Consider the following 14,060-nt stretch of genomic DNA (forward strand, 5'->3'; position numbering starts at 1 on the left):
AGAGGCTGAGTCAAGATTCAAACTCAGATCCATAAGATTCCATAAGGTCCATCCATATACTTCATTATCTCCTATATTCAGTAATCAAATTATACATAAATAACTTCGATCAACTTGTATGATGCAAAAATTTCCTTTTTAAAGTGGTCAGACTTTAAAAAATTCATTATCTGATGATGTTAAATGTTCTAACGCCATAAATTAAAGATCATCCAATACCAGTGTCACCTTACACTCTAGTAAGATGAAACTAATTACAAAACGGATTAGGTCAAAACCAACAAGTCTTTGCTTTGCATTGTACAATTAATTCACTCCTTGTTTACAACTGCAAGCTTCTGCCTCAAAAATAAATTCCTCATCAGATATAAAACATTAGCCAAACCATGTAATAACTGAATTAGCAAATTTAGCTATTAAGACTCTCAAAGTCAAATGAAAAGTGATAGCTGTGTACACCAACTGGTAATACCATAATTTCGACAATATCTTGAAGTATTAAAGATGTTAAAACAATGATGTATAACCATTTCAATTAACATTCAGACTTTGGAAATATTTCCAATTAAAAATGGTTTGCTTAGCAAAAGATAACTAGAGAAGTAGAATTTATAGATTCTGATTTTATTCTCAGGAACTTAAACTAAGCTTGAGGACCAAGTGTTACATATATCAATTGTCAGTATAAAGCAGTTATTTTCAAGTGTTCTCTTCCACACCCCTGGGGTTGAGGAAAGGTAAAATGTAGCCGGAGGAACAACTTGGGTATCAAGCTGCACCTCTAGGGGCTACTTTAGATGAAAATAAATCTTAATGAATCTTCTCTGAAAAAGACTACACCAGAAGATAATAAAGTACAGGGGGGTAAAAAATATTCTCCCTGATGTCCTTACTCAACAAGAAGAGTGGCCGTAAATGTACATTTTCAAGAAATTATAAGCAAATAAATATAGCCATAATAAGTCAACCATGGTTGTCTCATACTAGATCTAAACCTTACTCTCTCACCCTTACCCCAGGTCTTTTAGTACCCGTTAAATACAAGGCCCAAATCTGTTTCTTTCAAATTCTTTTTCTATATTTCAAGTCCCTACAGCCTTCAGCATAGGGTGAGATTTCAAATTCTGCTTGCTTTCTCCTGCTATCAAAACTATACTTTAATCTCCTAGGTCTTTCTTTGATAGAAAAAATGAAAAGACATTGTTTTCTGAAACTTAAGAAAGTCTTCTAAATCTCAGTTTAACCTTCTTTTAAAACCACTGTAAAAGTAAACACTGAAGGATTCACTAGAATTAGCTAATTAATGAATTTTTACATTTTTGATGAATGTAACAATATTTACATTAATCGAAAAAACCAAGTTGATGAATTTCTTTAAATATTAAAAAACCCCTTGGGATAAAGAAAATTTTTACTAAGCATTATTGTAGTACTATTTCAAGTTTACCAAAGGCTTGTAAAAAATGTAAATAACTTACAAATCAGGCAAGCATTATGTATCATAAAGACTCCTTAACAGATATTCAATTTAAAAATATTTTTTGAAAAGTTAAATTAAGAAGCCTCCATAGTCTGTCATATAAAATAGAGAAAATGAGTAAATACCTGAACTGAAGTGGCTGTTTCCTGTACATAGCCACCAGCAACTGCTCCTTTGGAAGTTGCTAAAGGGACACTGTGCGTTTTGAGGGTTTCTGGGGTATCAGTCTTTTCATCTGTCCTATGTGACTGCCAGGCTTCCTTCCGATGATGAGATTCAGCAGCTTGCTCATCTCCAAAAGCAGCCCAAGAGCAACTATCTTTTTGTCCATCCTCAAAAGCATTCCAATCTACAACTTGGCTAGGACCAGCTGAACTGAAGTCCGCAAAATCATCAGAGTCTTGAAAAGCACTGCAGTCATCTTGAATATTTGGCACAGAATCAAAATCTCCAAACTCACCTTCTTGCCCAATTTTTAGTTCTGAAACAGGTTCAGTTCCTGTAGACTTTCTTTCCAACTTACCTTCCTCTGAAAAACTATCAGAATTTTGTTTTCGGTCTGCCTCGGTAAATATAATTTCCTCTTGGCAAGAAACAGCATTTGTATCCCCAAATTCTCCAAAGTCATCACCTGGTTCACTAATATGTGGAAAGTGCTCTGAGGACTCTTGAAAAGTGACATCACTCATTGAATCTTGAGTACCGGTAACAAAAGGTGGAGTTGTGCCACTGGCTGTGCCAAAGTCACCAAAATCATCTTCATTAGTATCGTTGCAAGTCACAAAGTCGTTACTACTATCCCCATTTTTTACACTAATAGGATCGCCCAAAACATTTTCTTCTGTAGGATCAATGCTGGGGCTTTGGTAATCAGTAAACTTCCTACTTTCTTCTTTGGAAGAACTAACTTCATCATCAGCATCAAAAGTTTTAACAGAATCCATGCATAGGCCAGTACATTTGGAAGTAAATAAATCAAGTTTTTCCTCAGTTTTACATTGTTCTCTCCTATTGGCTTCCGAATTATCAGCTGAGTCTACCGAAGTCCAAGCCTTTGACTGCACACTTGAATTTAAAAATTCATCCTGTTGTAATGTTGGAAGGCCTTGTGTTTTAGTACTGAGACCTCTGTTACTCTTCCTGCTTGTTTCTGAAAGGCAAATCTGATCTTCTCTTTCAATGTGTTCTTTATTATCAAAGTTTCTACCCAAAGACACTTCTTTTACAGAATTTAGTTCATTAGCTCTATTAATTTTATTGTTTTCCTGAATGGTTAGTGCTTCTCTATCATTTAAAACTGCACATCCCATTTCTTCTAGTTGTATCCTTTCCTTTTCGGGAAATGTGGCAAAATCTGCAAATTCCTCAGCAGGACTATGTGCACAGTCTAAATTATACTCAGTACCATGAGTGCTAAGAGGCTTTCTTCCTTTTGAATCCACTACAGTGTCCAGATCATCTGTTCCCTGAGGATTTACAGTTTCCAATACTGCAAACCCATTTGTTAGAATCTCCAGACAAGGAGGCTTTTCACCATTGCAGCTCTGTAAATGCTTGTTTTGATGAACAACATTCATATCAGTTCTAAAATCTCTCGGAGAGAAACTTTCAGGTGTTCCAACATTCTGTCTCTGCTCCATTATTTTATTTAAATTTCCTGGACTTTCTATGCCATCGATGGAAGTATCTAAAGTTTCAGATGGAATTACTTCTTTGCTGGTGGTAGAGAGCAAAACATTAGACTGTCCTTTCACAGGAGAAGAAAGTTCAGCAGTGATATCCTTATCATTACCATTTTCAATGGACTTAAAGCTTGTAAGGCTATCTACATTTTCTGAGAAATCATGAATTGGCATAAAGTGGTTTGAAGGTACAAACTCTTCCTTGGGACGAGTACAATCTGGTGTTTCAAATTCAACAAACCCTACACTGGACGGGCTAACTTCTGAAAACCCTCCAAATTCCCCAAATTCATCCTCATCCTCATCCTCAGCTCCATTGTCCAGTGGTGGTGGGGATGAAGAGTACATCTGAATGACGTCTGGCTCCATTGTTCACTTGCTTTCAAATAATTAATTTATAACTGAAAAAAAAAAAGAGATTTTTTGAGGATAAGATCTTTCAAAATTCTCTAAGCTACTTCAAAACAATGCAAATTTACAGTGCTCTTTTTTGTATATTTTAAACTATTTTCCTCTTAGGTGAGATTACTTTTCACCAATATAATAATATGCCAAAAAATTTTCTCTCTTCTAGTGTATGTTTCTAAGGACATTGGTAGTACATTACTAAATTTGGGGATTCCAACGAATTTCAAATAAACACAGCAGTATATCTAAAAAATTCTCTTTGAGGGCACCTGCTTGTTCTCTTAAGCCCTCTTTCCAGTTTACTCAGGGCTTGCCTTATGAATTTGTATGAACTCTTTATAAATAAAAGATATGAACATTTAATCTCTAATAATTATTACAAATATTTCCTCACTTTGCTTTTCAACTTTATACCCAAGTTGATTCTTTTGTTTTGACTTAATATACTTAATTTTTTTAGAGTAGTTTTAGGTTCATAGCAAAAGCACAGAAGATACAGAGATTTCCCATATATCTCCCTGCCCCCATTCATTCATAGCCTCATCTATTAAGAACATCTTCCACCACAGTGATATATCTGTTACAACTGATGAGCCTACATCAACATATCATTAATACCCAAAGTCCAGAGTTTATATTAGAGTTTACTCTTGGTGTTATGCATTCCTTGGGTTTGGACAAATGTATAAAGACATGTGTCCCCCATTATAGAATTATACAGAGTAATTTCATTGCCCTAAAAATCCTGTGTTCTACCTGTTCATCTTTCACCCTCCCCTGTCCCTGGAAATCACTGATCTTTTTACTATCTCTATAGTTTTTGCCTTTTCCAGAATGTTTTATAGTTGGAATCATACAGTATATATGTAGCCTGTACATACTACTGTATGACTGGCTTCTTTCACTTAGTAATATGCATCTAAGGTTCCTCCATGTTTTTTCATGGTTTGATAGCTCATTTCATTTTAGCACTGAATAATATTCCAGTGCCAACATGTACCACAATTTAATTTTTTATAATTTTCAATTATGAAATCATTTAGGATGCACAAGAAGTTGAAAATTATAGTTATCATGTATATTCCACTCAGTTTCCCCCCAATAATATGGTAATTAATGATAGCACCTGATTAAACCACCTTGTTTAGTTTTTTTTCCTTTGTGTTTTGTGTGTGTGAGATAAATATCCTAAATATCTAGGATATTTATCACATATATAGATTACATTTGAGTAATCATCAGTACAATTTGGATAAGAACTGTTGCAAAAATAGTTTAATATTCATCATATAGTTCATTATATAGCTACTAGAGACCGGGTGCACAAAAATTTGTGCACTCGGGGGGGGGGGGGGTCCTCAGCCCAGCCTGTGCCCTCTTGCAGTCTGGGACCCTTCGGGAGATAATGACCTGCTGGCTTAGGCCTGCTCCCGGGTGGCAGAGGGCAGGCCCAATCCCTAGGTGCAGCCTCTGGTCGGGCTCAGAGCAGGGCCGATTGGGGAGTTGGGGCGCCGCCCCCTGTCATGCACAGAGCAGGGCGGATTGGGAGGTTGCGATGCCACCCTCAGTCACGCTCAGGGTAGGACCGATTGGGGGGTTGGGGCACAGTCCCCTGTCACGCTCAAGGCAGGGTCGATGGGGAGGTTGAGGCGCCACCCCGTCACGCACAGAGCAGGGCCAATCAGGGGGGTTGGGGCTCCATACTCTGTCATGCACAGAGCAGGGCGGATCAGGGGGTTGGGGAGCTCCCCCCTGTCACGCACAGAGCAGGGCCGATCAGGTGGTTGAGGAGCTCCCCCGTCACTCACAGAGTAGGGCCGATAGGGGAGTTGGGGCATCGCCCTCTGTCACACACAGAGCAGGGCCCGTGGGGTGGGGGTTGGGGCGCTGCCACTCTCACATCAGGGCAGGGCCGATGGGGAGGTTATGGCTCTACTCCCTCACACACAGAGCAGGGCTGATCAGGGGGTTGGGGCACTGCCCCCTGTCACACACAGAGCCGCAGGGCGATCAGGGGGTTGGGGAGCTACCCCCTGTCACACTGATCCCGGTGCTGGGGGGCATATTACCCTTTTACTATATAGGATAGAGGCCTGGTGCACGGGTCGGGGCCGGCTGGTTTGCCCTGAAGGGTGTCCTGGATCAGGGTCGGGGTCCCCACTGGGGTGCCTGGCCAGTCTGGGTGAGGGGCTGAGGGCTGTTTGCAGCTGGTCACACACCCTTCAGGGTGGGGGTCCCCACTGGGGTGCCTGGCCAGTCTGGGTGAGGGGCTGAGGGCTGTTTTCAGGCTGGGGGTGACTGAATGCCGGGAGCCGGTCCATCCTTGCTGTTTCAAAGGACCTGGCATATATGGCATACTGTTCTTAATATGTTTGCTCACCTTCTTGGCACTATGTGTTTTAACCAAGGTCTCTGAGAAAGGTTGTTTCCCCAGGTAGGGATTTTCCCCTGAAGTTAGGGAGGGAATAAAACCTCTTAACTAAGTGCCAGGCGGGTAATTAATCACTTTAACTACGAACAATCATGCTTAAGCTACATAATCTTTACTCCCTGGAATGGAGATAAGAAACGCCCTAACCTTTGTAATAGAGATTGATAGGATTGAATCAACTGGTATAAATACAGATGTAACAAGACAGCAAGACACAGAACTCAGAAGAGAACCAAGAGAGACAGAACCTAGGCACAGAACCTACAAAGAACTTTCTCTAGAGACAGAAGAACTTCGCTGGAGAGAACATGGCAAAAGATCCTGGACAGAAACTGGCCTCAGAACCTAGAGACAGAACCTAGCGAGAGAACATGGCAAAAGATCCTGGACTGAACCTGACTACAGAAATATGGCAAGAGAACCTGACTAGAACCTGGTGACTGAACCTGGCTGGAGATCTCAGACAGAACCTGGCTGGAGAACCTAGCGAGGGAACATGGCCACAGAACCTGGCTGGAGATCCGAAGCAGAACCTCTCTGGAGATCCTAACCAGAACTTCGCTGGAGATCCTGACCAGATCCTGGCTGGAGATCCTGGCTAGGCTGCTGATCAACTGAACGCTGTCTCCGTGTCCTTCCTTCTTCACCGACTCCGTCCACACCTTTGGGGACCCCTGGACCTGCTGGGGCTGGACCCCGGCAACTGAAGCTCCCAACTGCTTTTTTTTTTTTTTTTTTTTTTTTTTAAATTCTGGGCCAGCTTTAGCTTTGAGGCTTGGCTCCAGCTCTTAGTCCTCTGCTGCTGAAAGCAGGTTTCTGGCCTTTTTTTACCTTCTGTATTTGAAACAATGTTGCGATCCTGCTGGCTGAAGCCCAGCGGACTAAAGCAGGTTTCTGGGGTTTTGTTTAGCTTCTATATTTGTTACATAGTTGCTTAGAGTTGCAGCTCAGAGGCCTGCAGTGGCAGGCGGGGAACATTGGAGTCCTCCGTCACTGAAGCAAACAAGCCTCATATTCGCTTCAAGCCATCTTGGCTGGCAGTTAATTTGCATATCGCCCTGATTAGCCAATGGGAAGGGTAGTGGTCGTGGGCTAATTACCATGTTTCTTTTATTAGATAGGATACCACAGTTCTGTTTCTCAATTCACTCCATGTAGGACATTTTGGTTGTTTCCTGTATTTTACAATTACAAATAAAACTGCTATGAACATTTATGTACAGATTGTTCTGAGAATATGAGTTTTCATTTCTCTAACTTAAGTACCCAGGAGTGTGAATGCTGGGAAACAGTGTTTAACTTTATAAGAAACTGCAACGCGGCTGATTTGGCTCAGTGGTTGAGCACTGACCTATGAACCAGGAGGTCATGGTTCAATTCCCAGTCTGGGCACATGCCTGGGTTGCAGGCACAATTCCCAGTGGGGGGTTGTTCAGGAGGCAGCTGATCAATGATTATCTCTAACTATTGATATTCTCTCTCTCTCTCTCTCTCTCTCTCTCTCTCTCTCTCTCTCTCCCCCTTCCATCTGAAATAAAAATATATTAAAAAAAAAAAACTGCCAAACTGCTTTCCCAAATTAATTTTTTAAAAAAAATATATTTTATTGATTTTTTACAGAGAGGAAGGGAGAGGGATAGAGTTAGAAACATCGATGAGCTGCCTCCTGCACACTCCCTACTGGGGATGTGCCCGCAACCAAAGTACATGCCCTTGACTGGAATTGAACCTGGGATCCTTAAGTCCGCAGGCTGACGCTCTATCCACTGAGCCAAACTGGTCAGGGCCCAAATTAATTTTTAAGGGGTCAAACCAATTGATCTTCTCATTAATCATTTTCTTAATTACATTATTATTCTATCTAATAAAAGAGAAACATGGTAATTGGCGTACGACCGCTACCCTTCCCATTGGCTAATCAGTGCAATATGCAAATTAACTGCCAGCCAAGATGGCAGCCGGCAGCCAGGCAGCTTGAAACTAACATGAGGCTTGCTTGCTTCAGTGACGGAGGACTCCAATGTTCCCCGCCTGCCGCTGCAGGCCTCTGAGCTGCAACTCTAAGCAACTATGTAACAAATATAGAAGCTAAACAAAACCCCAGAAACCTGCTTTAGTCTGCCAGGCTTCAGCCAGCAGGATCGCAACATTGTAAGCAAAGGCCAGAAACCTGCTTTCAGCAGCAGAGGACTAAGAGCTGGAGCCAAGCCTCAAAGCTAAAGCTGGCCCAGAATAAAAATTAAAAAAAAGGAAACAAAGGAGCGGTTGGGAGCTTCAGTCACCCCCAGCCTGAAAACAGCCCTCAGCCCCTTACCCAGACTGGCCAGGCACCCCAATGGGGACCCCCAGACTGAAGGATGTGTGACCAGCTGCAAACAGCCATCATCCCCTCACCCAGGCTGGCCAGGCACCCCAGTGGGGACCCCCACCCTGATCCAGGACACCCTTCAGGGCAAACCAGCCGGCACCCACCCGTGCACCAGGCATCTACCCTATATAGTAAAAGGGTAATATGCCTCCCAGCACGGGGATCAGCGGAGCTGCGATGCCTCCCGGCACCGGGATCAGCGTGACAGGGGGCAGTGCCCAAACCCCCTGATCACCCTGCAGCTGTGTGTGTGACAGGGGGTGGGGCCACAATCTCCCTATCCACCCTGCTCTGTTCGTTACAGGGGAAGGCGCCCCAACCCCCTGATCAGCCCTGCTCTGTGCCTGATGGGGGGAGCTCCCCAACCCCCTGATCGCCCTGCGGCTCTGTGTGTGACAGGGTGGGCGCCCCAACCACCGCCCCCCCCCCCCCCCCACGGGCCCTGCTGTGTGTGTGAGGGAGTAGAGCCATAACCTCCCCATCGGCCCTGCCCTGAGTGTGAGAGTGGCTGCGCCCCAACCCCCTGATCAGCCCTGCTCTGTGGGTGATAGAGGGCGGCACCCCAACCCCCTGATGGGCCCTGCTCTGTGCATGACAGGGGGCAGCGCCCCAACTCCCTGATTGGCCCTGCTCTGTGCGTGACAGGGGGCAGTGCCCCAACCCCCTGATTGGCCCTGCTCTGTGCGTGACAGGGTACAGAGCCCCAACCCCCCTGATGGGCCCTGCTCTGTGAGTGACAGGGGGCAGTGCCCCAACCCCCTGATTGGCCCTGCTCTGTGTGTGACAGGGGGTTGCGCCGCAACCTCCCCATCAACCCTGCCTTGAGTATGACAGGGGACGGTGCCCCAACCCCTCAATCGGCCCTACCCTGAGCGTGACTGAGGGTGGCATCACAACCTCCCAATCCGCCCCGCTCTGTGCATGACCGGGGGAGGCGCCGCAACTCCCCAATCGGCCCTGCTCTGAGCCCGACCAGAGGCTGCACCTAGGGATTGGGCCTGCCCTCTGCCACCCGGGAGCAGGCCTAAGCCAGCAGGTCATTATCTCCCGAAGGGTCCCAGACTGCAAGAGGGCACAGGCCGGGCTGAGGGACCCCCATCCCCCCCGAGTGCACAAATTTTTGTGCACCGGGCCTCTAGTTATTATATAAGCTTAAGATTTAATAAATAGTATCACTTTTATTTTCTTCTGCTTTTAGAGTGTATTTTTAACATTTAATTCTTAATCCACCTAGAACTTAATTTAGTGTATGATCTAAAGCAAGGGTCTAAGTAAAAATCTTTCCTAAATAGTCATGCAATTATCATAATCCCATTTATTGAATAATCCTTCCCATATCCTTTAGTTTATCGTGTCCTCTTTTTTTCTTATACATTTAATTTAAATTTATATCTAGTTTATTCTGTTCCTCTGTACTAAACAGTCAAAAGTGCCACAGACAGGCTAATATTAAAAGCAAAGAGAGGATTAACAACCAAAGTCCTACAATAAAATTAGCCCATAAACAATGAATTGATACTTCCTGCAATTCACAGTTGTCAGTAAGGTACATGAGGAACATGTTTATTACAAAATTCAATCAGTTTTGCAGCTTAAAAAGAATCACTTTCTTTCAACTCTCAGAATAAAATTTTATATGATCTTCCAGTTTTAGGGACAAGTTGCCTTAGAAACAATATTAATTTAAATTAGAGATGAAGAAAATGGGGCTAACTGATGATCAATGTTCCAAAGGTCATATAGCTGGTTCAAAACTGAGCTATTAGCTGTTAAAGTGCATATACATTTTTTTCTGGGACACCCTGTAAAAAATAAACCCTGTTTTTACCTCCTTGTTTAGAGTCCTGATAACTACTTCCAATGTTTAGTGTTCAGGGTAATTTGACTTCTAACAGTTTCCATATAATTATGAAGTTCCTATTATTTAAAAATAGTCTCTGATTGTTAATGAGAGTGTGGAGAAATGGACACCTGGCACACACATACTGCTGGTGGGTGTGCAAATTGTTATAAAGCTTGCAGAAGGCAATCTGGCTATATTATACAAATTTAAAAAAAAGTAAAACAAAATGCTCCAAAGGGATTATTTATACAAAGGGATTATTCTTACAATAGCATACTATGTAACCATTAATGTCATGATTCTTTTTTTTAAATTTAAAACATTTATAATGATGGTAACATGTCAAAAGAACACAAAAGCCAGCTTGAAGGGCTCCAACCAGTTAAATCAGGGACAATCGAGCATCAAAATAAAAATAATAACTGATTATAATCCACTGAATAAAATAATAAACTCAGTTCTCACAGATATAAACATGTAAGTGAATAAATGGAAAGTTAGATGAGGAACAGGATATGCATAGCTTCAAAATACCTCCCCACAACATACTTAATTACAAAGGAAAAAGTGTAACTTTATAGTGGTGAAGCCTGACACTTAATCAAGTAATAGGAAAATTAAAATCATGCATCAGTTGACAAATCCAATGAGAAGAACGTAGAATCACTTTGGAATATTCCTGCCAAAACATATAACCTCAATTGAATCATGAGGAAACGTTAGACAAACTCAAATTGAGAGACAGTCTACAAAACAATCTTCAGAAATATCAATGTCATGAAAATTAAGGAAAAAGGGAAGAACTGTTCCAGATTGAAGATGACTAAAGTGATATGACAAGTAAATGCAGCATTTCACTCCCAACTGATTCCCTGTTTGTAAAGGTCATTATTGGGATGATTATGAAATTTGAATACAGTCCAAGGATTAGATAGCAGGAAAGTATTGATGTTAATTTCTTGATTTTGATGGTAGTATTATGGTTATGTAAGAGAATGTCCTTGATTGTAGGAAATACACATTAGAATATTTGGCAGAGACAGGACATTGGGTTGGGAAGTCTCAAATTATTTTGGGAAAATTATTTGTACTGAAGTTGCAACTTTTTCTAAATCTGTGACCATTTCAAAATGAAAAAAAAAAGACTAATAACACTCAAAGAGATGTGTGTATTTAAATATGTATGTTTTACAATAAACGTGTTACTTACACAATAAAACCTTATTTAAAAAATTATGACAAAATATACATAATAAAATTTACTATATTAACCATTTTTAAGTGTATGATTCAATGGCATTAAGTACATACACACTGCTGTGCAATCTTTATTACCATCCATCTCTAGAACTTTTTTAATCTCCCCAAATATCAAAGTATCTTCTCTACCCATTAAACAATAACTCCCCTTTCCCTCCCCCTGCCCCACCCCAGCTCCTGCAATCATCATTCTACTTTGTCTCTGAATCTGACTACCCTAGATACTACATAAAAGTAGAATCATATAGTATCTGTTCTTTTGTGACTGGCTTTACTGATTTATTGATTTTATATTTTTATTGCTTTTTAGAGAGAGAGAGAGGAAGGGAGAGGGAGAAAGAGAAACATTGATGTGAGAGCAAAACATTGATCCTCTGCCTCCTGGACGCAACCCTACTGAAAATCAAGCCCATAACTGGGGCATGTGTCCTCACGGGGAATTGACTTGGAGACCTTCTGGTGCATGAAACATGCTCAACTAACTGAGCCACACTGGCCAGGGTTATCATTTGTTGATGAATAGTTGGGTTGCTTACACCTTTGGCTATTATGAATAATGCTGCTATGAACATAGGTGCACAACATACCTTATTTTTTTTTAAACTTTTTATTCTGAAATAATAACAGACTAATAGAAAGTTGTAAATATAGTAGTCCTGTGCATCCTTCATCCAGCTCCCCCTAATGGTGATATCTCATATAGCTCTAGTAAAATAGCAAAATTGGAAATTGATCTTGTTTACACATTACTGTTAATTAGACTACAGACCTTACTCAGTTCCTTAAAAACAATACAAAACAAAACCTTGCAATCTTTTGGGTTTGTGTATAGTTCTGATCGATGTATCCCATCTACAGATGTAACTACCACCACTACTCTTATTCCCACACCCCATCCCTGTCCTTGGGCAACCATTAATTTGTTCTTCATCTCCATAGTTTTGCCATTTCAAGAGTGTTATGTAAGTAGAATCATACAGTGTGTAACCTTTTGAAGTTAACTTTTTTCACTCAGTATAATGAATGCCCTTAAAATCCATTTTGGTTGTTGCATGTATCAACAGGTCAATCATTTTTATTGTTGAACTAGAGGCCCAGTGCACGAATTCATGCACCAGTGGGGTCCCTCGGCCTGGCCCCCGGGATCAGGCCGAAACCGGCTCTCTGACGTCCCCCGAGGGGTCCCAGATTGCGAGAGGGTGCAGGCCAGGCCGAGGGACCAGCGACCCCACTGGTGCATGATAGGGACTGGGGAGGGACCGCAGGAGGGTTCCAGGGCATGTCTGGCCCGTCTTGCTCAGTCCGGATCAGTTGAACCCAAGCAGCAAGCTAACCTAACAGTAGGAGCCTCTGCCCCCTGGTGGTCAGTGCAAGTCCTAGTGACTGGTCAACCACTCAACTGTCTGCCCCCTGCTGGTCAGTGCACATCATAGCGAGCAGTTGAGTGGCCTTAGCATATCACTCTTTGATTGGCTGGACGGCCGACCAGTTGACTGGACACTTAGCATATTAGGCTTTTATTATATAGGACTAGAGGCCCGGTGCACGAAATTCGTGTACTGGGTGTGTGTGGGGGGAGTGTCCCTCAGCCCAGCCTGCCCCCTCTCACATACTGGGAGCCCTCAGGCATTGACCCCCATCACCTTCCAAACGCAGGATCAGCCCCTTGCCCAGCCTGATGCCTGGGCCAGAGGCGTCAGGCCTGGGCAGGGGACCCTCATTTCCCCCCATCACTGGTTCTGCCCCCAGCCCAGGCCTGATGCCTCTGGTCCAGGCGTCAGGCCTGGGCAGGGGACCCCCAGACCCCTCCGATTGCTGGCTCTGCCCCTTGCCCAGGCCTGACGCCTCCACCAGAGGTGTCAGGCTTAGACAGGGCACCCCCATCTCTCCCCGATCACTGGCTCTGGCCCCCGCCCAGGCCTGATGCCTCGGCCAGAGGAGTTGACCCTCATCACCCTCCGATCACCAATCACCGGATCGGCCCCTTGACCAGGCCTGAGGCCTCCGGCAGAGGTGTCAGGCCTGGGCAGGGGACCCCCAGCTCCCCGCGGTTGCAGGCTCCGCCCCTGCCCAGGCCTAACGCCTCTGGCCTAGGCGTCCGGCCCGGGCAGCGGGGACCCGCAGCTGCAGTGGCCCCGCGATCGTGGGCTTCGCTTTAGGCCCAGGCAAGGGACCCCTAGCTCCTGGGACTGCCAGCTTCGACTGTGCCCAGCTCCCATCGCTGGCTCCACCCCTACTTCCTGCTATCACTGGCCAGGGCGGAAAAGGCACCTGATTCTCCAATCATGGCTGGGGGGCAGGGCAAAGGCGGCCCCAGCTCTTAGCTCCCCCCTGGGTTTCCGATCACTGTCAGTGGCAGGGGGCTTCTTCCTGCTTTCCCTTTCGCCTCCCTGCATTGTGCCTACATATGCAAATTAACCGCCATCTTGTTGGCAGTTAACTGCCAATCTTAGTTGGCAGTTAATTTGCATATAGCCCTGATTAGCCAATGAAAAGGGTATCGTTGTACGCCAATTACCATTTTTCTCTTTTATTAGTGTAGATAGTATTCTACTGTACACATATACCAGATTGTTCAAGCATTCACC

The 14,060-nt window shown here is 43.6% G+C and overlaps 1 protein-coding gene across 7 annotated transcripts in view; it reads right to left on the bottom strand.

The window, feature by feature from the left end:
- AFTPH (aftiphilin) overlaps positions 1-14,060 on the bottom strand; it is a 73,828-nt gene that overhangs the window by 39,149 nt on the left and 20,619 nt on the right. For all 7 annotated transcript variants that reach the window (XR_009447943.1, XM_059659650.1, XM_059659648.1 and 4 more), the window contains one exon: positions 1,606-3,563. Coding sequence is in view for 6 of the 7 variants with exons in the window: in XM_059659650.1 (XP_059515633.1) it covers positions 1,606-3,531 (1,926 nt within the window). In the remaining variant the exon portion in view is untranslated. The remainder of the gene's footprint in view (positions 1-1,605; positions 3,564-14,060) is intronic.

The sequence above is a fragment of the Myotis daubentonii genome, chromosome 12 (assembly GCF_963259705.1).
Source record: "Myotis daubentonii chromosome 12, mMyoDau2.1, whole genome shotgun sequence".
NCBI classification, from domain to species: domain Eukaryota; kingdom Metazoa; phylum Chordata; class Mammalia; order Chiroptera; family Vespertilionidae; genus Myotis; species Myotis daubentonii.